This window comes from Adiantum capillus-veneris, chromosome 17, assembly GCF_014529385.1.
Source record: "Adiantum capillus-veneris isolate H3 chromosome 17, ASM1452938v2, whole genome shotgun sequence".
NCBI lineage: Eukaryota > Viridiplantae > Streptophyta > Polypodiopsida > Polypodiales > Pteridaceae > Adiantum > Adiantum capillus-veneris.
This window is the reverse complement of record NC_140947.1, coordinates 78,112,623-78,139,250: the sequence shown is the minus strand read 5'-3', so window position 1 is coordinate 78,139,250 and position 26,628 is coordinate 78,112,623. Positions and strand designations below refer to the sequence as shown.

The 26,628-nt window shown below is 43.4% G+C and overlaps 1 protein-coding gene across 1 annotated transcript in view; it reads left to right on the top strand.

Annotated features, from left to right (window-relative positions):
• LOC147437534 (uroporphyrinogen decarboxylase-like) overlaps positions 1-16,954 on the top strand; it is a 32,113-nt gene extending 15,159 nt beyond the window's left edge. The window contains exons 2-6 of the mRNA XM_086487051.1: positions 14,879-15,000; positions 15,075-15,185; positions 15,325-15,513; positions 15,619-15,744; positions 15,825-16,954. Coding sequence (XP_086343177.1) covers positions 14,879-15,000; positions 15,075-15,185; positions 15,325-15,513; positions 15,619-15,744; positions 15,825-16,343 — 1,067 coding nt within the window. The 3' untranslated portion in view covers positions 16,344-16,954. The remainder of the gene's footprint in view (positions 1-14,878; positions 15,001-15,074; positions 15,186-15,324; positions 15,514-15,618; positions 15,745-15,824) is intronic.
• The last annotated feature ends 9,674 nt before the right edge of the window (positions 16,955-26,628 follow it).

Sequence of the window (26,628 nt, the reverse complement as noted above, 5' to 3'; positions counted from 1 at the left end):
AGAAGTTGCTTGTTGAGCGTGAAGCTCCTGCTGCCTCTTCTGCCAGAAAGTGTGAACTTTGGTTTGCTTATATATTAACTTAGCAAATTTGCCCTACCTACTTTTGTAGGAAAGTCACTTGAAAATAATAAGTGAAAATCCCAATAAATAGGAAAATAGGCTAAATGCATTGGAAAATTCCCCTTACTGATGCTAATGGACACTGATGCTAATGGATTCTGATGGGAATTCCGATGATCATGTTGTGTGCAACCGGAGGATATGCATCTATGCTAAGTGACTGGGCATGCACGTTTTACGAATAGACTCACAAAAGTGCCAGATCACTGCTAATCTAACTTGATTGGACTGACTGAACCCGGCTGTGGTGTAGCTTGTCCACGTACACATAGGGTTGGGATGTGTCACGTGACATGAGCTAGCCTATTTAGTGGTTTTGGATTTGTTGAACTCTTACATTTCGCATTAAAAGAATCAATGGGACAAGTACTTGCCTTTGGTGGAATTAGCCTACAACAATATGGTTCATTCTTCGACAAGGAAGGCGCCATTTGAGGTAATCAAAGGTACTAAGAAGGTTTCTCCCTTTCTAGGCACCAAAGACGAGAGGTTCGCGAGGCTCTAGAGAAGTCTCAAGCACGGCATAAGAAGGCAGCAAATAAACATAGACGCGACTTGAAGTTCAAGGAAGATGACTGGGTGCTTTTACGCTTTGAGAAAGCACGCCTAAGGAAACGAAAGAGAAAGGATCGGCTTTTTCCAAAGCTCAGCATGAGGTATTATGGCCCTTTCCAGATTCAAAAAAAGATAGATGATGTATCCTTTAGACTCAAGTTGTCGGACACTTGGAAGATTCACAATGCTTTTCATGTGAGTCTCTTGAAACTTTTCAAGGGTGAGGTGCTAGTTGACAGGGAGCCTGATGAGCAACTTGAAATGGAAGAGAGCGAGTGTAATAGACTTGGACACTCCAAGTCAAGGATCTACCACGACAGCACCAATTAACCACTTCAAAACAGTTCATAGTTCACAATTTATTCGACACTGGTCCGACGGAGTTCCGTGCCTAGAGATATTGGCCCCAAAGACTGGCGTCCCTTTCGGTATCTCTTTTCGTATTAATTTGAGTTCAAAGTACAAGAGTGCAGGCAGGCGCTCACACTCGGACTCTGCGTCCAGATGCTCTGAGTTGTGAGTGGCCTACCCACATATTTAAAGAGTACAAGGGATGCCAAAAGCAGAGCCCCAAAAGCTGAAAATCAAAAGCCCAAATAAAGCAAAGGCTCTTTCTCTCTCTTGTTTGTAAAAAATAAAGCAAGTCCCAAAAAGCTGTCCATAATTAGCTTTTAAAAATAAAGCTGAAAAGCTCTGTCTCAAGCTCTTTTGGATAAAAGCAAAAGAGTTTCTCTGTATTGCGTAGAAAAAGCAAATCCCATGCAAAACAGACAGAGGCCATGGACCGTCTTAGCATACACTGACTGTTAGTACCTACGTACGTGGAACACACATCTAGCACATGTATCAATCGACAGTCACGTCACACAACATCACAGGACATCACTCGACATCACAGGACATCACATGACATTCAACATTCATTCCGGATCTTAGACCATGATTTATCGGCAATGTAGCTAGCAATCGCATCTAGATCCAGTCAGGACCTTATAGATGTCTGATTAAAAACAAGTCAAGAACAAATCAGTTTCATATTTAGGAATTCCATTTCATAAAGTCATCCAACAGAATACTGTCAGCTCTCAGTATCCCTGAAGCTCAAAGAGACATCACTGACTCTAGTATTCAAAAATCGAGGCATCTGTTGACAAAGGAGCGGAGTAACTCCCCTCTTGTGCAAACCCACTGCACCAGATCTTTGGCCAAGCTGAATTCTGGGTTCCATTTGGAGTAGACTATGCTAAACCAAAAGCTTCAAGGTAAAGATTCACATTCCGAGGAATATCTGCTAGGTCTTCCTTCTCCATTCGCTTCGCATCCAATGCGAAGTAGGTCTTGAATTTAACCAAGAACCGTAAGTTCGCTTTACCTTCTTTCTTTCTTTCTGTGCCAATTTCTGTTCTGGAACGAGTATCTGCTCGTTTTCGTCCAATTCGAGTTGTTCATCATCAGGCACATCGCCTTCAAAAGGCTTCAAGAGACTCACATGGAAAACATTGTGAATCCTCCAAGTATTCTGGCAGCTTCAGTCCAAAGGAGATATCATTCATCTTTTCGAAAAATCTGGAAAGGTCCACACTATTTCATGTTAAGCTTTCAAAGAAGGCGCTCCTTTCCCTTTTTTTTTTCTTTCTCGGGCGTGCCTTCCCATAATGTAAGAGCACCCAATTCTTCTTCTTCAATTTCAAATTGCAACAATAGCGATCTCCTACCTTTTTTTGTCTTTCCTGAAATTTTTGCAAAGCCTTCCGGATAAAGTTCTTCGTGAACTGGTCGGCTTCAAAGAAAAATTTTGTCTTTCGCACTAAGGAAGGGTAGAACCTCGTAGCAAATTCAAAATCCTCAAATGGCATCTCCCCCATCAAATAGTCAAACGTGTTTCTATAGGCATATTCCACCAAAGGTAAAAACCTTTCCCAAGTAGTCTTCTGATCCAACCAAGAAGACTTCAACAAAGCCAGTACCACTGAATTAGCAATCTCTGATTGCTCGTCAGTTTGCGGGTGGAACGATGACGAGAACTGCAATCGGGTGCCTATAATCTCCCCAAATAACTGTCCGAAAACAAACTCGTGAACCTGGGGTCCCTGTCGGAGACAATCGTCTCAAACATGCCATGTAATCTAAAGACCTGGGCAATAAAGAGTCGTGCCCACGCTGTGTTCTCGGGAGATGAAATCCATTGCAATACGTTCCCAGGGCGGGGTGGTATGGGTAAAAAGGCTGTAACAATCCCTGTGCTTTATACCTGTCAAACTTGACCTTCTGGCATACCAAGCAACTGTGCACAAACTCGTCCACATTCTTCTTGAGTCTCGGCCAAAAGACATATCTCTCTACCCCTTTCAAGGTGGTAGCAATGCCGCCGTGACCCGTAAAAGACGGACAGTGGCATTCGGTTAGAACCTTTTTCGTCAACTGTTGTGTAATGCAAAACATGGTTTTTCTCATCTAGTAGCCATCCCGAATGGAATAATCCGCTACTATCTCCCCTTTCTGTATTCAACTGAAAACATCTGCAAAATCTGTTCTGTGGTGTACTAACCGACCATATCCTCGAAGTTCCTATGATGTATCGTAGAAATAGCCAGAACCAACGGCTTTCGGGACAAAATATTTACCACCAATTTCTTCTGTCCCTGCACATGGACAATATGGAAGTAAACTGTGACAAGATGTTTGCCCACCGCATCTGCTTTTCCGATAGCTGCTTCCATGACAAGAAGTAGCATAAACTCCCATCATATGTGAAAAACCGTAAAATCGGCTCCGAGTAGGTAATGTTGCCACTGAATAAGAGCATGGATAGCCGCCAAAAGCTCTTTTTCACATATTTGTACTATCAATTCCGGCCTTGAAAACAATCAGCTCTCATAGGCATGACATTGGCCTTGTTGCATTAAGACCGCATCCAGACTACGACCACAAGTATCACAATATACTTCAAGCGACTTCTGCAAGTCTGACAAAGTAAAAACTGGTCCCGTAGTCCATTTCTCTTTCAAAGTCTGAATGGCAATCACCTCTGTGGGTCCCCACGAGAAAGGGACTCCTTTCTGTATCAAGATATGCAAAGGGGAAGCAACCTCTGCAAATTTTCGAATGAACCGCCTGTAGTACGAACACAGTCCCAAGAAGCTTCCAACTAATGAACCGCCTGTAGTACGAACACAGTCCCAAGAAGCTTCCAACTTCCTGGACATTCTTCAAATCGGGCCAATCACGGATAGTCTCTATCTTGGCCAGATCCATTTGCACTCTTGCTGCTGAGACAAAGTGTCCCAAAAAGTGTATCTCTTGTAGGAAAGATTCACTTTTCTTTGCATTAATCACTAACTTGAGATCTCGTAATGCCTGAAAGACCTGAAGTAGATGATCTCTATGTTCTGCCTCATTCTTGGGGAAAACAATGATATTGTCAAAGAAAGTGCCAACAAATAGCCTGTACTCTAGAAAAATCTTGTCTATCCTGATGATATCCACTCTTCAAATCAATCCTGCTAAAACACGAAGATCCTTGTAATCTGTCGAGTATATCATCGATCCTAGGAATTGGAAATTTGTTCTTGATGGTGATTTTGTTGAGAGCTCTATAATCGATGCACATTCTCCAAGATCCGTCTTTTTTTTTCCAAAACCAACAACACTGGAGAGCAATACGGTAGAGTACTAGGCTGGACAAAACCCTTTTCCAAGAGGTCTTTCACTTGGTTTATAATCTCTTCGTTCTGGGCTCGGCTCACACGGTAAGGTGGCCGTTTCGGTGGCGTGCTTCCAGGTATCAGATCAATGGTATGATCGTGAGGACGAGTGGGTGGTAACTCGCCTGACAGGCCCTCTGAAAAGCAATCGGCATGAGTGTGGAGAAAATCTTGGCGTTCTTTTGTTCAGGTCAAAACATATTCGACCTTCATCCATCGTTCAGTTCTCTCCCAAAAAAAAGTGAGTAAAGAAACTGAAGTTTCATCAAGTACAATCTCTGAGCCCTTCATTTGTCGAAGTCGCATTCTCTGTCCGGTAGTCAACCACGGCGTTGTTCTTGTGGTACCGAGGGATTTTGAGTAGAACGTCACAACCTTCCAAGGCAATTACGTAAAACTCCGCGTGCCCTAAACACTCCTGTCATTGCAAACGAAGTTTGCCAATGCTTGGTGTAATGGCAACATCCCGTCCGGGTGCCACTCGAACTACCTCCGCCTGTGGCCTCAGCCTGTCGGGCGTAATTCCAAATCGAGCGCCAATTCAAGAAGTTGGCCTGGGCTCCTTCAAAAGAGCTTCCTGATCTTTCCCTTTGCCCGACAAAGTTTGTACTTTCATTCATTTGATTCGGTTCAGGCCCCACGCAATGTGGTACCAGTTATGCTTTTTATCTGCCTTTTTTGCCACGTCCCTCAGCTGCTTTAGAACTTTGTGTCCTTTCTTCATCCTGCTCATTCAGTGCCTTTTTAGGGCACTTCGCGGAGATATGTTCAGTTTCCCGCATCCAAAGCACTTCCCCTCCTTTATGTAGAGAGCCCTCTCTTGAGGAGTAAGCTTGGGTCATGCATCCTTTTCTTTCTGTTGGGTTGCTCTTTCTTTTTGTACTTTCATTTCTCGAAGTCTATTCAGCTCTTTGTGTCATGATCTCATCGGTGGGGTAAGTCAGATTGCCAAAGTGAATTGCAAAACCCCGTTTCGCATGACTCATCAACTCCTGAATAGAAGCTAACTGCTGTTCCAAGCAGTGATCTCGGATCTCTGTAGATAGACCCAAGGTAAACCGCTCAATCTTCTCCTTGAACGAGATCTTCTTAAATGAAGAGGCGGGTAGAAAAGAGCTCCATAATTTCTCGCAATAAGCGTCCACTCTATCTTTCTTGGTCATCTGAAGATGGTTCCAAGCAGTTTGTATATCGCGTTCATACTCTCGAGTCAGCCAAGAAGAAATAAAAAGCCTCTTGAATTTCAGCCATTTAACTGGCGCAGTCTTGTTTAATAGAAGCGTGGACCACCAAGTTCGAGCATTGCCCTGAAAGTAAGAGGTAGCTCTCCGAATCTTTGAGTGCTCTGAGGAACGCCCTCTGCGAAAGCGATGTCAAACTGCTGTACAAAAGACAAAGCCTTCGAAGCATCTCTATATCCCAAAAACGTGTCAAATTTAATTGACTGTCCACCTTCTTTAAACTGTCGGACTTTCTTGCTTTTGTCTTCGAGAAAGTCATACTGGTTGGCTTTGTAAAAATTCTTCTTCTTTGCATAAAAATTGCTCTCATCAGAGTCTAAAGTGTCTGTAGACGAGTCCTTTGTAGAACTGTCACTCACTGAGATTTAGACTTCTTTGCCTTTTTCTTGCCCTTTCCAAAGCGTTGTTTCTTGCTTCGCTTTTGGCCTTTTCGGTCTTCTTCGCTCGAGTCAGATGAGCTAGAAGAACTGTTAGAAGAAGAAGAAGAAGAAGAAGAAGAACTGGGTACTCCTTCGAATCGAACACGCTTCTTCTGTTTCTTTGCTTTTTGAAATGTCGAATGACGACCCAAATAACCTGGGAAGTCAATGCCTTTCTTCTGCTTTTTGCTGTGCTTTTTAGCTTTGTTTTGCGCGTCAAAAAGCTGAGCAATTCGCGCATCAACCACCTCTTCTAATTCCTTCTCTATATATTTCTTGTGAGCAGAAGGTTTCTTGAGAGCGGGTTTTGGTGGTGGTGGTGTGGTTTTTTGCCACTGCACATGCACCTCTTGAAAAGAAGTCTTGCTCATATATTTTGCAAATTTTTGGGTCCTTCGCAAAATTGAGCACCATCTTTGTTGCATCGCCGATCAATTGACGACGCTCCATCTCTCGACGCTCCGCTTGAGTAGGCCGAGGCGGGCCATACTCCGTGCCGGAATCTTCTTTGTGATCCCTTCCAGCATCTCCGAATGCAGAGGGAGTCGATTGATCCTTGGGTGAAGCCATAGGTGCCACGGGAAAAAAAATTTGGGATCGGATTTCTTGTAGAAGAGAAATCGGCCGCGTTCTGATACCACTGTAACAGACTTGGACACTCCAAGTCAAGAATCTACCGCGACAGCACTAAATAACCACTTCAAAACAGTTCATAGTTCACAATTTATTCGACACTGGCCCGGCGGAGTTCCGTGCCTAGGTCCATTTAATGCAACATTTGGACTCTGAAGGGTGGTTGGCTGAATTGGTAAAGCCTGTGGAATAGGCGATCTAACCACTTGTTCGTGGACAGAAGGAATTTGTCTTGGAGCCCCAACTGACTTTGCAACATGGGAGTGCTCCCTTCCCCATTTGAGACGCATCAAGGGACCCGGTCTTGAGCCTCAACAGGCTCTCTTGCATGAGAAAGTTGCCTGCTCTGCTGTGACATTGGTGGTGCTTGCAGAAATTGCATAATCCTAGGGTTCTGCACCAACTGAGAAAACACATTCTCAGCAGCAACCAACTTTGTCCTCAACGCATCCTCTTCTAGGTGCCCGGTCATAAACCCTTGACCTTGTAGAGCATTCAAATCAACGAAAGGCATAGACAGGGATGGTCGTGAACTCTCGCCACGCTCGAACGCTGGATGAGGAATAGTGTAATTCCAAGTTCCTGTGCTGTGTGTCTTTGCCGCAAACCAACCAAGGCTCACTCTTTAAGGAAAAAGTGATTTTGTCTCGGCAACGGAACCATGAAACCTGCCCGCGGTAGACTTAAGCTTTCACCCGAATCTTTACTTGATAAACTTTACTTAAACTTTACGACACAGAGAAACTTCATGAATAAATGTGTGACTGGAATCAACACTTCAAACAAAGCATGGCTTGGCAGCTAGAGTGCTTCCAAGCAGACAGCGACACCCTGTAGGCCCCAAAGACTGGGGCCCCTTTCGGTATTTCTTTATTCTTATTGAGCTTAGGAGAAAACCTGCAAATTCCTACGAGCTGTCCCGCTTTTACTGGGCTGAAAATGACTTACTCTAGCCCGATTTCGGCAGCATAACCGTAGTAGGAGGCTTCACAAACAAAATCCCCGTGCAAAGGGTGACTTTCCTGGTGCATTCGAACACTTTCCCAAACCTAGCAAGAATCTGTAGCATGCTGAATTCTCTGTTTTCTGCCCTGAAAATGCACCAGAACACGTGTACAATGATCCCCTAGCTTCTGCGAAGCTCTTGGGGGTATTAGGGATCAATAAAGGTCAAAACCCTAAACCTGCAAAGTTACACAGCAAGCTGTAATTTACTGTTTTGGGCTCCGTTTCGTGTGCCGGTCGCATCCATTGCAAGCCCTCGAGCTCCTGCACGTGTACGCTACTTCCCCTTTGAATGGACGAGATTTCTCGCGAGAAATCTCTCCAAATTCACCTGTACTTGCGGGAGATTAGCAATTACCTAATCTAGTACCTGTGCAAGAGGCTCTCGCCTCGGCAAACGCGCATGAACCCACACAACTGTACATACAGATGAAAAGCCCTCGAGCAGGGCATCACGTTTCTGTGTTCAAAGGGGGAGAGAGATGCACGAGAGCAGAATCATCGTGCTACATAAGACAAGGGAAAATGCAAGCTTTCCATTAACGCTATGATCACTTGCACCCACTACTCACACACACTGGAGTTCACTTATGTGCAAAATCAGCCTCCTCTCTCAATTTGGGCGTCCGCCCCCTCTTCATGCAAGTTTGGAAATTCGAACAGGTGCCGCTATGTGTCCACTTTGCCTCTTTTGAGTTAATTTTCTAGTACCCACCAACTTATAAGTGTCACAAGGGGCCTAAATGACTTTGAATTGAGCCTAGACATACTTTTATTGCTCGGATTTTAGTGCCGACTTGCCGGACCATCTTGTGGCAACCTGCCCTTCACTGTTGCAGGTGAAACTCAGCCTCGTGAGACTCTCTCTCTCTCTCTCTCTCTCCACATCTCTACCTCTCTCTCATTCTCTCTATATAAGGAAATAAAAGAAATCATATTCATCATACTGAGTAACAATCATTAACGCAAGGAAGAAGTGTGAAGTCTAGATCTTATCACCATTTCAATTCCGCTGCACCTTACATTGGTATCAAAGCTTTGTGATTTTGTACTAATCCGCTAATCTCCGGTTTTGTTTTTCCCTTCTCTAGTGTTTGAGTTTATGTTGTAGCGTTTCGCCCAAGGATGCTTCTCTCACCCAAGGAACTATAGGACTTGCCATTGTGCATAGGACCGTGCGTCTTGAGCGTAGATTCTAGAAAATACAAACTGTATATTAGGGGTTACAGTTGTGACTTGGTGTGCGCGCTCGACCACCTCGACATGAACAAATCCTAGCATGGATATTTGCAGTCATAACTTTTTCGACATGATAGATTGCATCAGTGAAGACATGCACTGGAAACATGAAGATATTGATTGCGAGTATTAGGATTTGTTAGCGGCCTGTCATGATAAAGGAAGGCGCCATCCAGATTAGGCTATTGGCTTTGGAGTCTTGGCATTGTTTGCACAGCCATCTCTCCCATCTACTTGAAGAAGTCAATCATTCCAGAAGACGCATTGCACGTCATTGATGCGTATGCATCTTTGGCAGCACATTGGGTCCACACCATGTACATCTTCTTAGCAATTGGTAGCCATCAATCTTGAGCCAAAGGGTTCCAATTCGAGGGAGACACCGTGGGAGTTCTCAAGCATCGTGAGCCTACATTCGCAGCCACATCTGTTGCAGAGACGAGGATTGATCTAGAGCGTCTATCATATGACAATCTAGTCGAAGCTCCAAGAGGAGCCTCTCTTTGAGGAGCTACTTGGGGTTTCATGAGACATCATACGGAGGACTTGCCATGGTTCAAGGGCATTTTAAAGGACATATTCATCTTCATCTCCCATTTGGTGTTGCTCTCGCCAATCTTCCCACGTAGGGGCAGCATAGGTTGGCTGGTAACCTTTGTGGGCATTGGCGTTTGCATAACCAGCCATTCGCTCTACAAGCATCCATCCAGTTTGCAGTTTGGCTCATATGATCTGAGTTAGGGTAGCAAAGGTTGCCAGTAACCAACAAGGGAATCGTTGATCCAAGAGGTAGTCCATTGGTTGCGAGTAGATGTATAATCACCATCCTTGTCTTTTGGACATTTCCACATCACTCCGGGAGCCTCTCTCAAAAGTAGTCTTGGAGGACATCACCTAGAAGGCCATTCATTCAAGACCATCTTATGTGAGGGGGCGAAGTAGCAAAGGACAATATAGATGATCCTGTCACGTGATAGCTCAAAGCGGATCCAAAGGTAAGGGGCCTGTGGGTCCCGTGCCGCAATCTGTATCCTGCTTTGGAGTCCCTAATTGAAAAGTATAGCCATCCCTCTCGACCCTCGTGTAGTGTGCTGGGGAATGCTCCCTCGATGTGAAGACTCCCACTGAAAGCCATGAATCCTCGGTAGACTTCGCTATGGGCTCTCATGTGTCTCTGTCAGGATGAGGTCCCATCATCTCCTCAAGTCTCTGTGGATGTGTCCGTAGATCCGTGTTGCAATTCCAAACCGCAATGTGAATCTCCTCATGTGTTCCACAAGCCGTGAGTCTATGCAATGAATGGTCTTGCCATCGATGACGACCCTACCATCTCGATATACTGCATTCTTTCCTTCTTTGCAAGCTTTTTTGACTCTAGGCATGCTTGTACGGCGGTGGTCTTGTTGCATCTTCATGAGGTCGTCGTCAAGGTAGATAGGAGAGCCCTCAAAGACCCTCTTTTGGATGAAGGAGGTTCGGGACTCCTTGGAGGTGAATTGGAGGATGAGAGCTCTTTATAGCAAGTCTTTGCTGGCTCTTCAAGCTTTGGAGAAGGGTAGCTCCTCTTCTTCCTTGTACCCTAGTTTCATGCATGGGGCTTTCCCATCGCTCTTGGGTGTGGATCCCTCCTCTTTTTTGATGCCAATCACTTGCACGTTGAGATGGCAGGCTTGTTGCATCTTCTTTTCCTCAATGATTGTGTGTATGATGAGTGCCCCATCCTTTTGGCTTCCTCCCTTGCTTCTTTTTTGATATTCTTCTCGACTACTTCGACCCATCCCTCCTTGGTGGCCTCCAACTTGTCTTCGATGCTTGCGATGAGGGCTTTGGTGATCGCTTTGAAGGCTTCCTTGGCTTCCGCTGCGATAGAGGCTCGGAGGAGTTCGATTTTTTCCTTCAACTCTTCCTTTTCTTTCTTCCATTCAGCCTTCTCCTTCTCTCTCTCTCTCTCTCTCTCTCCTCCCCCCACTTCTCCTTCTCCTTCTTCCATGCTTCCTTCTCCTTGGCGAGGCTCTCCGTTTCTTTCTCGAGCTTCACAAGCCTGTTGATGATGTTGGTGATGGAGGCATCGGCGATCTTCTTGTTGCCTTTGATCTTGTCGTCCAATTTTCTCATCTTTGAGAGAGAGAGAGAGAGAGTGTCACATGACACATCCAAACCTATGTGTCTGTGGACAAACTACAGCATGACCAGGGTTCAGTTCAGTCAAGTCAGTCTAGGATAGGAAGTGATCTGACACTTTTGTGAGTCTGTTCGCAGACCGTGCATGTCCAGACACTTAGATTAGATGCATATCCTTTGGTTGCACACATCATGATCATCAGATTTCCATCAAAACCCATCAGGAGCATTTTTACAGTGCATAGACCTATTTTTCCTATTTTTGACATTTTTCACTTATTATTTTTAAGTAATTTTTGTTGGGAAGTAGGTATGGCAATTTTGCTAAGTTTGTATATAAGCAAACCTAGCGCCAGCACTTTCTGGCAGAAGAGGTAGCAGGAGCACCTTGCTCAACAGGGAACTTCTCAGCAAGACTGACCCCCGCGACAACTCTAGCGTTTTCAGCATTGCAGAAGGCCTAGCGTTTTTGCATCAGATCAGCCAACGTTTTTGCATTTGCAGATTCACGGCGACAGTAGACAGCAGATCAGCCCTAGCGTTAGCAGATTCCCCCACAACAGCAGATCAGCCCTAGCGCTAGCAGAATTCAGCCCTAGTGTTTTTGGAGCAGCAAGCGACCTAGCGTTTTGCAGTTCCTTCGCGACGGAATCCACAGTAGCACCAGCGTTTTCAGTTTTCAGCAGTCAGATCCTGCAGTAGAACCCCCGAACCTCGCAGATCTCACCTTCCTGTAGCAGATCCTCGCCGCACGGTCAGATCCCGCGAAGTTTGCAAATTCAGCCCGGAAAACGCAGATTTCAGCATCTGCGTTTTCAGCGCGTCGTCGTCGCATCGTGTAATCGACATCGTCACCGACATAGAGTCAGAATTCAGTAGATAAAGATTTGCAGATTTCAGCCCCTTAGCGTTCTCAAATTTCAGCCCGTCTCGTCGTCGTCCTCATCGTCGGCAAGTCCAAGCATCGTAGAGATTTGTGCAATCATAAGTAGACCGCTCTCGCCATAGAGAGTGGGGCCCTTGGAGGAGGGTTTGACAACATCTCTGGTGTCGTATTCTCTTCTCTCTCTATCTCTTAGTCTCATGCACCTTCATGCACAGTGTCCATTTACTTTGTTTGTGTCTATTGCACTCTCTCATTAAAGAACGGAAGGCTCTCCCTTCGCTAAGTAAAAGGAACCTTGAGCACAGTTCGGAGCACTCATCTAGAGCAAAGTTCAACATTCTCTTCCGCTGCACCTTACACACACACACACACACACACACACACACACACACACACACACACAAATGAAATGAAATGAAATGTTATATTAACGTCTTCAAAAGGCCAAAATGACCTATGAGACCAATCAGTTACAAAATAGTGAATCTAATACCATGTCTGGGTACAAAAGAACTAGAAAAGAACTAGAAGTGGAACAAAATACTACTACTACTACTACAATCTAAAACTACGTGGGTGTAGCAGCTGATACAATAGGTACCCGGTAAACTGGATGTAACAGTGTGTGAAACAAAGATGGAAGAAATGGTGAGGATCCATCCTCATCTGCACTCTGGATGTCGAGAGAGTATGGCTCGAATCTTCTGTTGTAGTCTCCGTCGATGCTGTGTAGCTCCTCTCCTCAGTCGCGGTCGTCTGTATCTCTGTAGCTCCAATGCTCGGTCGATGAGAGTGCCAGTAGTGGTCGAATGAGTGTGGGACGAGCTCTGCAGTGGTGGCTGCTCCTCTGGCTGTCCCATATCTAGTGAAAAGAAATCTGTAATGTGTCTCTGGGACTGCCTCTCTCTAGCTCTCCCCAGTAAAGTGTCTCTACACCTGTGTAACTCAAGTAGATATAGTCCAAGACATCTCTGATCCTCATAACTCATGACCCTAGATAGAGGACCAAAACCCTCTCTTATTAAGCAGTGGAAACGCCCCCGTATCTCATAGAACACTGTGCAATGACATATGTAGTGCAACTCTGTCTCTGGCTCTCTCTGGCATAATCGGCATATCCTGCTGTCTGCTGGTATCCCTCTGAATCTACCAGTCTCAATCTCGAGCTGATGTGAGGATGTGCGTATCTGACCAATGGCACAACGCAAACCATGAGACATATGTGTGTCCATGTAGCTGGGTCGAATCACAAACCCATCTCCTGTGAGGTGGAGAAGATGCTCTCTATAGAAAGCCATCTTCGTGCTCAACTCCTGAGGCGGCTCTATCCATGTCCTCCTGGTGTCGAGCTGGATCAGGTCCTGACGAATGAGTCTAGTGATCTCCACCCGTGTAAGAGACAGCGAGGGTGCCTGAAGAGAATACTGGAAAGGGGGCAACCTGTCCATGGTGAAGCCATGCGTCTGAAACCATGAAGTCATCTGTGCATACCAGCATGAAGTGTCCCCCTGTAGAGCTAACTGTCTGGAAGACTCAAGGGCCAGTCTAGCATATCTGAGAGAGAGAGAGAGAGAGAGAGAGAGAGAGAGAGAGAGAGAGAGAGCTAGTGCTTTGTTTTTCTTGCAAAAAAGATAGAGGGGGAGGTTGAAAATAGCAGGAGAAGGGAGCGCCCAGCTTTTTGGCCATAAGTTTGGCCAGTGGCTGCCCACTTATTAAGTGGACGGCCGAACACTATTAAAAATGGTATGAACTTGCCAAAAACTTATAAGCTGAAAAATTATGCTCACAAAATTACAACACAGGCGTCCTTGGATGTTCCGATGTAGTCTCATACATAGATGCAATGCCAACATAGACTCAGGTAAAGCATCTGCTTTCCTGAAAAGCAATATTCTTTTTCAAACAGCAACTGCATTTCCTCAAAGCTTACTCAGAACCCATCTTCATTGAAGTGCTTGTCTCATATCTTGTGCACAACTCTAACTCAGTTCACCTCTTGTGCACAACACGAACTCAGTTTGGAATCTCGCATGATATAGAATATTCCTTGTCAGATGCCCCCGTCACCCACCATGTGACGCATCAAGAATACCCGTCGCTTAGTCCTTACTCACCGAACTTACGGAACAACTTCGCGATGCTCTATGCCACCCATTCCGTGACGCATCAAAGATGTCCGTTTTGGATGGCTGAATACTTCTTCTCAATGCTCTCTGTCTCCCATCCGATGTGACACATTGGAAGTACATGTTCTTGGTGGCCTAACAGATATTCCCGTTCATAGTGCTCTTGTCATTCATGAGAATATCTGTACTTGGATGTCTCAAGCAAGAAAACCCTCTCACTTATGGATCCAGTTAGTTCCCAAAAATCATTTAAAACTATTTTTCTTTCAGATAAAGCTAATTTAGCAACAGCAGGACCTTTCTTTAGGGTGGAGCACAGCCTTCATTGATAGTACAATCCACTATTTGGCTATTTGCCCTCCCATTTTGTGTTGTTGTCATTGTATATTCTGATTCTGACTATGGAGTGTCTCCCCTCTTTACATGTCCGTTCATGGTATTGGTTGATGTAGTCTATTGAGCGACTTTTAACTAATGGAAGGACCTATTTTTGTGCAAAAAAGGGTGGCATTCATGTAAAGAGGATTTCATGCAAAATGTTTGAGAGAGAGATAATACAAGGAAGTATAATATTGTGGGAGGATTATCGTAAAGAAAATTTCTTCGATTAAGCAGGAGTAATGTTCTGTAGTCTCTATATGAAATGTTCCACCAATAATGAGTGCTATGGTATCCAGGTAAGAACTGCAAGAGAGTGTTTCTTTGCTTTTTAGTGTGGTTCTGTTTGCTGAGTTGTGAAGCATTTTGGTTAACGACTATGTTTCGGTCAAAATTATAGGCCATTGGTAAGTGTCTAATGGGATTGCTGAGTTGTGGGTCAATTTTTCAGAATCTGCTGAGAAAGCTGTGGCATCTCAAACTATAGAACCCCTCTTGTTGAGGGCTGTAAGAGGAGAGAAGGTGGAAAGGCCCCCGGTGTGGTTAATGCGGCAAGCAGGAAGATATATGAAGGTGAGTGGAAGCCTTTGCTTATATCACATCAAATTAGCTTGTAAGCACTGAACGTCCTACCTCTTGGCTTTCAGGTCTATCGAGATTTGTGTGAGAAACATCCTTCATTCCGGGAAAGATCTGAAAATGTTGAACTTTCTAACGAAATTTCACTCCAACCGTGGAAGAAGTTTCAGCCTGATGGAGTGAGTTCAACATACTAGAATGGAAATATATCCACGACCAAGTGGTATCAGTGGCAAAATTTAGTAATACTTATAATAAGCAGAGATTTTTCATCTTAGTTGTGGATCCTCAATTTGATCACACATATGGTTACTGCAGGTGATTTTATTTTCTGATATCTTGACTCCCCTTACTGGAATGAACATACCTTTTGATATTGTTAAAGGTAAGGGCCCCATCATCCACAACCCAATTCGGACTGCCGCCGATGTTTCTCAAGTGAGGGATCTTGTCCCTGAAGAGGCCGTTCCTTACGTGGGAGAGACATTGAGGGCCTTGAAGGCAGAGGTAAGTTATTAGGTTGAATGACTGTGTGGGGGAAGAGGGGTGCTGAGTTTTGACACTGGCCTATCAATAAAGCTGAAACTGATGTTAATGCATCAAAATTGACAGGTTGGTAGTGCAGCTGCCATTCTCGGATTTGTCGGTGCTCCATTTACATTAGCATCCTACATTGTGGAGGGTGCCTCCTCCAAAAATTATTCAAACATAAAGCACTTGGCATTTGGGACTCCAGAGGTAGTGCATTGCTTTTGATTTGCAGTAAGAAAATTGTACCTTGTTCTTTCTGCCTAAGCAGGTGATTTTTCATTTTTCAGGTTCTACACTCTCTGCTCCAAAAACTTGCAGTGTCTATCGCAGGGTACATTAGATACCAGGCAGATCATGGAGCTCAGGTAGTTCAGATCTTTGATTCCTGGGCGACACAATTGAGCCCAGTGGATTTTGAGGAGTTCAGTCTTCCCTATTTGAAGCAAATAATTAGTGATGTGAAACGCACTCATCCCAACCTTCCGATCATCTTGTATGCAAGTGGTAGTGGTGGCCTTCTTGAGAGGATGGCCCAAGCCGGTGCGGATGTGATTAGTGTGGATTGGTCAGTTGATATGGCAGAGGCCAGGAAAAGACTTGGAGCTGATGTAGCTGTTCAAGGTAATGTTGATCCAGGGGTTTTATTTGGTTCGAAGGATTTCATCACGAAGCGAATTCATGACACTGTTGCAAAAGCTGGGCAGCACAAGCACATTTTGAATCTCGGCCATGGTGTGCTGGTTGGAACTCCTGAGGAGAATGTTGAGCACTTTTTTGAAGTGGCAAAGGGATTACGATATGAGTGATGCCGGATGGTGCCCCTTTTGTTACATACAGTCTGGAGTAGAGCCCCATCTATGAGTCTGTCAGCCTGGAGCAGCTATGGAGGCAGCTATATAGTCTCAAGAGAAGTAGCAGCTCCGATGTCGACGAAGAGCTGGTGTTTACATCCCTCCTCCTCAACGCCACACCCTGTCATAAGCAATGAAGTTTCTGCAGCCCCACAGACTAGCAGCTCATTTCAAACCTCAAGCAAGCCCAATGTCGAGGTTTTTTGTGCCCGTGTACAACGGGTGTTACTTTTTCCATAGGAGCCAGGTGGTTGTGGGTAGTAAGATGTGCTCTCTCTCTCTCTCTCTCTCTCTCTCTCTCTCTCTCAGAACTAACTGCCTCTGGCTCTCTTTCTCCAATTGAAAGGCAATGCCATTGTATGCCTGCGGACTCCTTGTTTCAACTTACATTGTTATGAGCTTTCTTTTGATAAGGAAGCATGCATTGGCAGTGTGTTGTTTTTGCCAGTTTTATTGTAAATCTCAACCTTGAGGGCCTGGCCTCTTCATTGTCAGAATCTTTGTCCATTAAAAGGTAGGATTGCAAGAGTTTTTCAAGAAATGGAGAGATTGTCCATTGAAATTCATATGACTCTCTGCTTGTGGTTTTATTTTCGTTCTTTGTAAACCGGATGGAGTCAAGCTTGTGTCACTGTTAAAATTTTGAAGTATTAGATACACTACAAAGGACATATACATCCACAACAAGGAATAGAGAGAATAGACTGTTCTTGAAATCGTTATCGTTTCGTAAACCTAACAACATTTGCCTTTGGAGCCACTTGTTATCTTCTTTAAATTTGAATACATTGTTTTTGGATGCAAGTGGTGTTTCCCTTTGCTTGTTTTTCTCATGACTTGTTCTCACTTGCTCGGTGATTGTGATACCTCCAGCATTTTTCTTTCGTCTTCGACAACCTGAATCTCTTTGTAAGAACTAAAATGGGAGGGTGAGACTCCACAGTGCCTAGATAGGCTTCACCACCCATTCTAAATAATCTTTACCTAGTCTTTGAACCACCTATTTTGTACTAGCTTCATCAAAGTGAAGAATGGAGAGAATGGCTGTCCATTGAGGCATTATTCCTGTCTAGTTACAAGGGTGTTATCATGTAACTTAGTCGTGCTTGGCCCCTTGGATGCTCATTTTCTGCAAGCTCATGTCAAGGATTGAAGTGACCAGGAAATTGCTGGAAAATGTGACCATTGACATAATCAGGCCATCAAGCTGGAGCTTGAGCAATGAAGAAAGGTGGGGTTTCTTCTTGAGCACAGAAAACAACGGCGACTGCATTGGAGAGACCAACTCTACCTGCCACGTGCTTATTCTCACAATGCTGAGGTCACCTTGTTAATCTTGCTGCATGACTTGATGATCCGGAGTTATTGAGCCCACTTGCAGCAAAGCTCACCTTGTTGATCTTTCTAGATGACTTGATGATGCGGTGTTATCGAGCTCACTGTGTTGATCTTGCTACATGACTTGATGATCCGGTGTTATCGAGCTCACCGTGTTGATCTTGCTACATGACTTGATGATCCGGTGTTATCGAGCTGACTTTCCTGACCGCCTTTGTAGCCTAAATAGGTAGTGCTCACTGTAGATGTTGTACCCATGAGCAGCTGATGTGTGATGGATCTTCAGTTTTAATCCCATCTTGAATTTGATTCCTGGAGTCAAGTCTCACTTTGTTGACCTTGCTGGCAAAAAGTCTTTGTCAAGATTGGTGTTGTACATGGTTTCATTCGGAGTGTTATAATCAAAATTTATATCAAATGGTTTGGATTAGTTCGGTGCGTCTTTTCAAGAACCATTTAATATCATACTATGGTCGTACAGTATGTCGTATCTTGGCATTCGTACATCGTACGAATTGGTGGAAGCTTCCCCCCCTCCCCCCCCCCTTCCCCTCCCCTCCCACAACCCAGCCCAAGTCCAACAAGCATAGGCAACACTATGGATTTGCCCTTTGGGTAGGCCAAAAACACATAGTCGAACAATGACTATGTTGGGCCTTGTGTGTCTTCTAGTGTGGGCCTTGAGAACCAATATTGTCTCCTTATTGGGGGTGTCCTTTTATCCTTTCTCTAACAACAGATTAAGTCATTTTATATTCTTGCATTTGGCTTGATGGCACTATCCCTCAACCCTCTTACATGCAAGTGCATCATAATCTTCTATGATGGCATCTAGAACATTATATTTGAAAATAAGAATCTTATTTCGAAAATAATCATGCTCGGACTTTCTAGGATTTAGCAAAACTAAATTGGTCTTATGAGCATCTCATGAGGCCCCATTACTAATACATTACACACACACACACACACACACACACACACACGCACACGCACACGCACACGCACACGCACACGCACACGCACACGCACACACACACACACACACACACACACACACACACACGCGCGCGCACACACACATGTATGTATCTATGTATGTGTATATAAAATGGGGGTTTCACCCTAAAGTTGCACCAATGTAAATGGGCTCAAAGGTCATAATACAAGGCAACGATTGAAAAGCCTTGCATTGTATAAGAGAAAAATAACCATTGGCTTTAAAGGAAAACAATTCTAATATTAGCACACGACTATGAGAAATAAGATCAACCAATGTGGCAATATAGAGACTCAATTATTGAACCATTGACGCTTTTTTGGCATGTAGTTCCACCAATTCATTGCCTAATCCGAACATGCCATTTTTATAGTAGGCCCTCAAAATGTCAAAAGGAAATTGTTCCTTCAAGAATTGTAGCATTCAAGATAGAAGATATCACTGAGATGATTACCACAAAAGGATATTGTACAGCTTGTTCAAGAAGACTTACAATCATACAAAAGAAAATGATGGAGAGGGATAGACTCTATTGATGTAGTACCCAAGCAAACAAGCCTCCCAACTCTATATGCAAAGTTCCATCTCTTGGTTTTGAGTCTAGACATCTTTACGAACCACACACACAAAATAACGTGGCAATCATAGAAAGGGACCTTAGGGTAAAACCTCCAATATGCGGACACCCCCCAAATTCGAAGGATAGTTGTTAAGTGCTAGTGGGTTGAGTCATATACAACAATGGAGTGAGTGGCATAACAGTTAGTGTGATGTGCCAAATGTTGATTTGCAGGTTTATGGATTAAAAACCTGCTGCTTGTTGTCCTTTTTCATCCTGGCAAGTATGTCCACCCGTTGGGGACCTATCTTTTTACATAGTGTATGCAAGCGCTATTGCATTTTCCCTACCACTTGTTGGGACACAAAACTGTTGACATCGCCTCATACCCAAAGGCACGTGCTTCCATTTTCGTCCTCAAAACACCTCTGATACTGCATTACAGAACGACTATGATCGGATTCTTTTTCCTTTTCCTTAAGTTGAGGGTTTTATCCTATAGGTGACGAGAAGACATAGAGTGGAAGTAAAGGTCTCTCCTACAATTAAGTAATCTCCTTATTCCTATAGTCCACCTTCTGAAGAGTGCGTGGTGTGTGTGAAGTGCGAGGGAGAAGAAGAACAAACATAAGCACAATGTGGGTGGAGCTCTTAGTGAGGGTTCCTCACTACTCCTTATTGTTCTGTATGATCAAAAGAATAGATAAGGTTAGTACGGTCAGTGTGATGGGTGTCCGACTAGTTGGCCTTAACCCTAACAATCTCCCACTTGAAGGCCGTGACCCAAGTGTCTTATGTATGTACATTTGTACAACCATGAAGCAATCCTGTGGCTTCACTCTACACCCATCATCTGCAAACTGCTTAGAGGGAAGGCCCTTCGTGAGATCATCTGCATGGTTGTCATCCGTATGAACCTTGACTAGCTCAATGCGCTTGCTAGCCAATATGTCACATATCACATGATAACGGACTTCTATGTGTTTTGACTTGGAGTGAAACACGGGGTTCTTCGCTAATGCAATCACACTCTGACTATCACAAGGTAACACTGGAGTTTGAGTAATGCCAAGATCTCCCACTGGGCGAGCTAACCATGCAACTTCCTTGCTAGCATTAGAAACTATCACATACTCTGCCTTTGTGGTGGAGGATGATGTGCAATTTTGGAGACATGATCGTGACACAACTACTCCAACAAATAGGAAAACATAGCGAGACGTGGATCTTCAACTATCCACACAACTTGCATAATCCGCATCTGTGTAACCCACAATGGATGCATCACTATTCCCAAAGCGTAGCACTTGTCTGCCATACCTTTCAAATATCTCAAAATATTTTTCACTGCTTCCAAGTGCTTTTTGCTTGGATTTTCCATAAATCTATTAACCATTGCCACTGGAAATGCAATGTCTGGTCTCGTGGCTACAATGGCATACATGAGACTATCACTTGTTGAAGAATATGACACCTAGGCATTTTTGCTTTCTCAGTTATTCTTACTAAGTTTTTCATATGCCTGCATTGGGGTACTCAATATAGCCTTCCCCCCTGTATATTAAAATATTGCAAGACCTTGTGGGTATACGTTTCCTGAGATAATTCCAGTATTTCATGTTTTCTATCCCTCTTGATACACATACCAAGAAAGTGATTTGCATCTTCCAAATCCTTCATAGCAAACTGCGTCCTAAGAGATTTCTTCAAGATGGAAATTGCATATTTAGACTTCTTAACAATGAGCATATCATCAGCATAAAGTATCAAGATGATAAGTGAACCATCGTTCAACTTCATGGTATACAAGCAATGATCTTCTTGGCTCCTCACATAACCTTGGGACTTCATGTACTTGTCAAACTTCATATACCATTACCTTGAGCCCTGATTTAGTCCACACAATGCCTTACACAATCTACATACCAGTTGTGCACTTGTAGGCTTTTCAGGTTTGACTTCAAAACCCTCTCGTTGTTTCATGTAGACATCCTCTTCAAGATTCCGGTGAAGGAAATTCGTCTTCACGTCCACCTAAAAAAGTTCCATGTCCTCAATGTCCAAGCACAAGATGCAATGTAGTCATCTTGACTACTAGAGAGAAAATCTCATCAAAGTCTATACCTTTCTTTTGCTTGAAATCCTTAACAATCAATCTAGCCTTATAATTAGGCTCAAGATCTTGTGTCGTGTACTTCTTTTTATAAGCCCATTTGCAAGGCAAGACTCGTTTTCCCTTTGGTATCTCTGTCGGTTTCCAATTTTTGTTTGCCATAAAGTAGCTATACTGAGATTGAATTGCCTGCTCCCACTTCAAACTATCTTCCATCTAAATAGCCTCTTGGTAGCAGATAGGCTCTCCGCAACCAATTATGACAAAAAAATATTCTAATCTTGGTTAAAACTACTCAGGGACACGAGATACATGTGTAGAACTCCTCGATTGAATGTTGGACTCTATTGTCTCAGGAGCATCACTAGCTCTTGCTGGAGCATGTAGATATATCGCTAGTATACTGAGTTGTTTGTGTGATTGGACTTGATGCTACGTCTTGAAATCTCACTTTGTGATACTCAATCTTGTTCACAGGCTGTATGTGCATCTTTGACTCATGAAAGATCACTTATGAGTTGCAAATAACTCTCCAAGATTCTAGGTGCCAGAGACGATAACCCATCTCTCCATCTGCACCATAGCCAATGAAGATGCATTTGTTGACTTGGGGATTTGTTACCATATACATGTGGAAGTGATGCGTGTGGACACACTTAGGACCGTCGGGGCATTTTTCCCCTCAGTAGGAGGTTTTTCTCCTTGTGCATTGTATATACGCCCATCACTCTAGGGCTAACTTATCTTTCCATTGCACACTAAGTAATACACTCTCTATTGTGTGCCTTGAGCTTCCTTCATCTTCTCCAAGCTATGTGTGTTTTTCTGTAGCCCTCATTCCAACAGGGTCTAACTTCTTTCTAAGCTCTTTAGGCACATGCGAGAATGCCTCACTCCCAAACATACATAATTTGTCATAATTAGGCTACTTGCCAATCCAAATCTCCAGCGAAATCTTGTAGTTCAATGGTGTGCTAGGTGACCTAGTGATTATATGCATCTCTATCATAACAGCCTCTCCCCAAAACTCTTGAGGTAAATTTTCCACAGATAGCATGTAAGTGACTCAATATTGAATAGTTCTATTCATGCGCTCACCTGCTCCATTTGGAGTAGGTGTGTACGGTGTAGTAAATTGTCTTCTAATGCCTCATTTGCTACACAAGTCCTTAAAATTGATGGAGACGTTGTGACGTGTCTTTGCAAAATCATGTGGGCCACCCCAAAAACTTTGAGAAGTTTTTCTTTGTGCTTTTGGAACTCTTGGATGTACATAAATCATGCTTGTACACAATGTACAAAGGCGGTGTGTGCCATCTGTCTCTATGCATGTGCGCTAGTTGCACAGGTAGCCTGTTTGTGTTGTTTTTGTAGATTTTAGTGTTGAGACTTGAAAGAGTCACTTAGAACTTAAAAAACATAATAAAATCTTAATTATTAATAGAATTTTTCCGTGAGTACTCATATGTGTAGGTGTGGGAAGTAGGAGAAGGAAACAGGGTGGTGTGAAAGCTTATGGAGGAAGCCGTGTGGATTGTTGTGGGTTTGCAAGGGCGATTTGGGATTTTTGAAAGTGTGTCACTCCTCCCCAAATCTCTTCAATTTTTCTCTTTTTGTTGTGTGGATCCTCTCTTCATGAAAAGCTTTGCACAGAAAGGGTTCCTGGCGACGTAGTCTTCATGCCTACTACACATAATTTGGTGAGTATTTTCCTTGTGGATGGCTTGTGGTTGGCATGAACCCAAGATCATTGTTTTTATTAGTTCTTAGAATATTTTCCATGACTTTTATCATCTAAGTGGTGGCCTTATATGGCCTCTTTTGGTGAAGTTTTGGCTGCTAATGTAGAGAGGGTGTTTTGCCCTGTGTGGCAAGAATCAATTGTCACGCGTGAGCTCTTTGTTTTCTTGGGATTTTGAGGTTGATGAAAGGGGCTTGAGACTACCTTTTACCTATGGTATTTTTTTCATAAGTCATGGTATGAGGATTGATAAATAGGTGTGATTACATTATTGTGTGTGCAAGAGCAAGGGCTACCTAGTCGAGGTACTAGTTAGGGTTTACCTTGTTTGTGCGTGTGGATTTGGGAGAGTTGAGGATTGTGTTTATCCCTTGATTGTGTGATATTCTCTTTCTCTTTCTTCATTTGGTGATATAGGTGGTGTTAATAAAGGCCACCCCCTTTATCTACCACAATGTACTCTCCCCCATTGTCAGTGCACAAAGCCTTCAACTTATTGCCTGACTCCGTTCTCAACCATAGTTAGGAACTTCTAGAACGTAACGAAAAATTCATCTTTCCTCTTCAAGAGGTAGACCCAAACCTTTTGACTAGATTCATCTATGAAGGTCAAGAAATATAATGCCCCACTTAGAAACTTATGCAGCATAGGTCCACATAGATTGCTGTAAACCAAACTTAGAGGAATCCCTAACTTTCAATCCAATGGTGATGAGGTAAGCCTAGTCTGTTTCCAATATATGAAATGCTCACACAAACTAAAATCAGATTTAACACATAGATATAGCCAAATGCTGTAATTGCTTCATTCCCTTTTGACTCATATGACCAAGCCGGCTATGCCACAACTCAGTAGAAGGCAGCTCATTGGCTACATAGATAGAGTTCTCTTTCACAGAAGAGACATACAAGGAATATAATGAGCCAGAATTTTGGACTTTGACCATGACCAAGTTACCTTTTTTATTATCAAAGAACCATTGCCAAACACTTGTAGTATATCCAAGATCATCAAGTTGTCCTGCTGAAACCAAGCTCTTAGTTAGCTTTGGCACATGTCTAACACCTCGCAACATGAACTCAGTACTATTGCGTATACACAATTCACATCTCCAATTCCACATACCTCAAGCCGATGAGAGTCACCTAGCTTAGTTGAACCATGTGCGGAAGCATAATTGGAGAACCACTCCTTGTGAGGAGTAACATAAAAATTGGCACCTAAGGCAATGATCCAATTCTGCGCATAACATTCGTCAAGAGCTAACAACACCTTTCGACTCAAATCAGAAGTGAAGATTAGTACATCTAATGGCCATGGCACATCTGGAACAACATCAACATTTGGAGACTCAATGACATTGAGCTCCTCTATCTTCACACTACTTTTAGGAGGTGAAGGACTTACGACAATGAATTTACCCTTTTCTCTTTGCAATAAATGACAATCTTTCTTCATGTGTCCTTTCTTGTGACAATGGTAGCATTCAATGTTCCTTGTCTCACATCCACAACTCTGGCTACATGCATTCTTGTGATCTTGAGAACGATCGCAGCTCTGACTACGACCTCTCTGCCCTTGTTGGTTTGTTTGGATACTTTCATTAGCCATATATGCATCACCATGCCTACTAGTACCATGCCCACTAGTGTCAAGAGATTGATGCTGAATAGAAAAGTACTAGTAACATCATTGAAAACAAGTTTACCATGAGGGGCATAGTTACTATCGGCAATGTTAAATGTATCCCATGTGTTGACGGCTAGGTCAACAACACGTCATAACTCAACAAAGCCTTATCTTCTGAGAGTTATGGAATGTTGCGGATTATTGTTAGAAAAATCATTTGTAATAAGTAGCGAGTCTAATTGCAGAATCCGGGGTGCAATGGTACTTCCAGATTGTAAATACCCACCCATTTGATCCCTCAACTCTATTTTAGGTTTAACCTAAGGTGACCTTAGTATATAAGGTACCTAGGTCACTTTTGTCCACACAAATTTTATCATAATCATAAGTTTAGCGCTGCCGTCAACTGTGTGCGAGAGAGGAAGAGAGAGAGCGTGAGCTTCATCCTGGCGCTACTCCCCACTCGTTCATCACATTGGAGATCCGACTGCACCATTGTGGTAGCCCCAGGAAGAGCTACGCGACAATGCAAAGTTTTCCTCGCGAAACGGAGCATACGCACTTGCGCATCTACGAGCTACTTGTGGCTGTAAGTATATCAAATGATGTTTGTTTTCTGCATGCAAGTAGTCATTAGAATCGTGGCAACATAAGTTACACATAGGTACTCTTAGATTTCAGTTTCGGGCACTTTCAGAATTTTGCTCTGTCTTCATACGCGTTTTTTGCAGATGAGTCTAGAGCTAGGATTTTGAGTGTAGAGGCTTAGGGACAGGTATATCCTAGTGAGGGGATGGTGTTCCTTAAGTTTCGTATGATTCTAGTATGGTTTAGTGAGTTTCCTTCCGTTTGTGTGTATGTGAGCTAGGTTACACCGTTGAGAGCAATTAGACTCTAGGTTGTGGTTTAATTGGCCTTCCAGAGTGTTGTATGTGTAGGATGGTCTCAGCTTGCCAAGCTAATGAGATTTCCTCCATGTGCCTATCATGTCATCTGTGTCCTAGATTGACGTTATGTTGATCTAGGTTGTGTTGCATGCACTTTATGGGTGATGTGATTCGCTCCCGTAACATTGGCACCGTTGCAGGGGATACAAGGACTTAGGTAGGTATTCCTACTAAAACTCGTGTGATGTTTGCTTGCTTTAGTTTCGGCTAAAGAAAGCATTTTTCTTAATGGATCCGGAAGAGGTTTTTTCGCGATCGAGTGGATAGCCAGGAAGCATGTGTCTTGCCGAGGGTCTGCGACTAGGTAGATTTAGTTAGGATTTGTAGATTAGAGTAGTTGTTGTTGGTGGTCGAGTGGTTTGTGAGGTGATAAAAGCGTTTGCTAGTCCATCTGTGGCATTGAAGTGTTTTTCTACTCATAGATGCAAAACCCCATATGATTTGTATGAGTAGCTTTAGGTAAGTGATGTGATATTGATCTAGAGCTATACATCACGTATTTATTTGCTAAAGTGCTTGTTTGCATTCATGATCTCTAAAAAGTCTGCTTTTGAGAAAAAAATGCAATAAAAAGAGTTCTATTGACTTTTTTGCATGACTGATTGATGCTGAGCATATAAGAGGGCATGTGCAAGGGCTCTGTGAACAAAAACTGCAATTCTGTAAACTTGGACTTTATACACGTATAAAGTCTCAAGGGGCATCTGGAGACCAAATTTCAAAAATCTAACTGCACCAGTGTGTTCAAAAGGGGGGTTTTACCTTAAGTATACATTGAAACTTGAGTTTTGACCAACTCTTGACACCCAAAAGACAAAAGACGGAGTGTCGAAAATAAGAAACTTGAGATCCTGGGCATATTTTTGCATGAAAATTGATAGAATTGATTGAAAACCAGTGCTAGCACTTGGG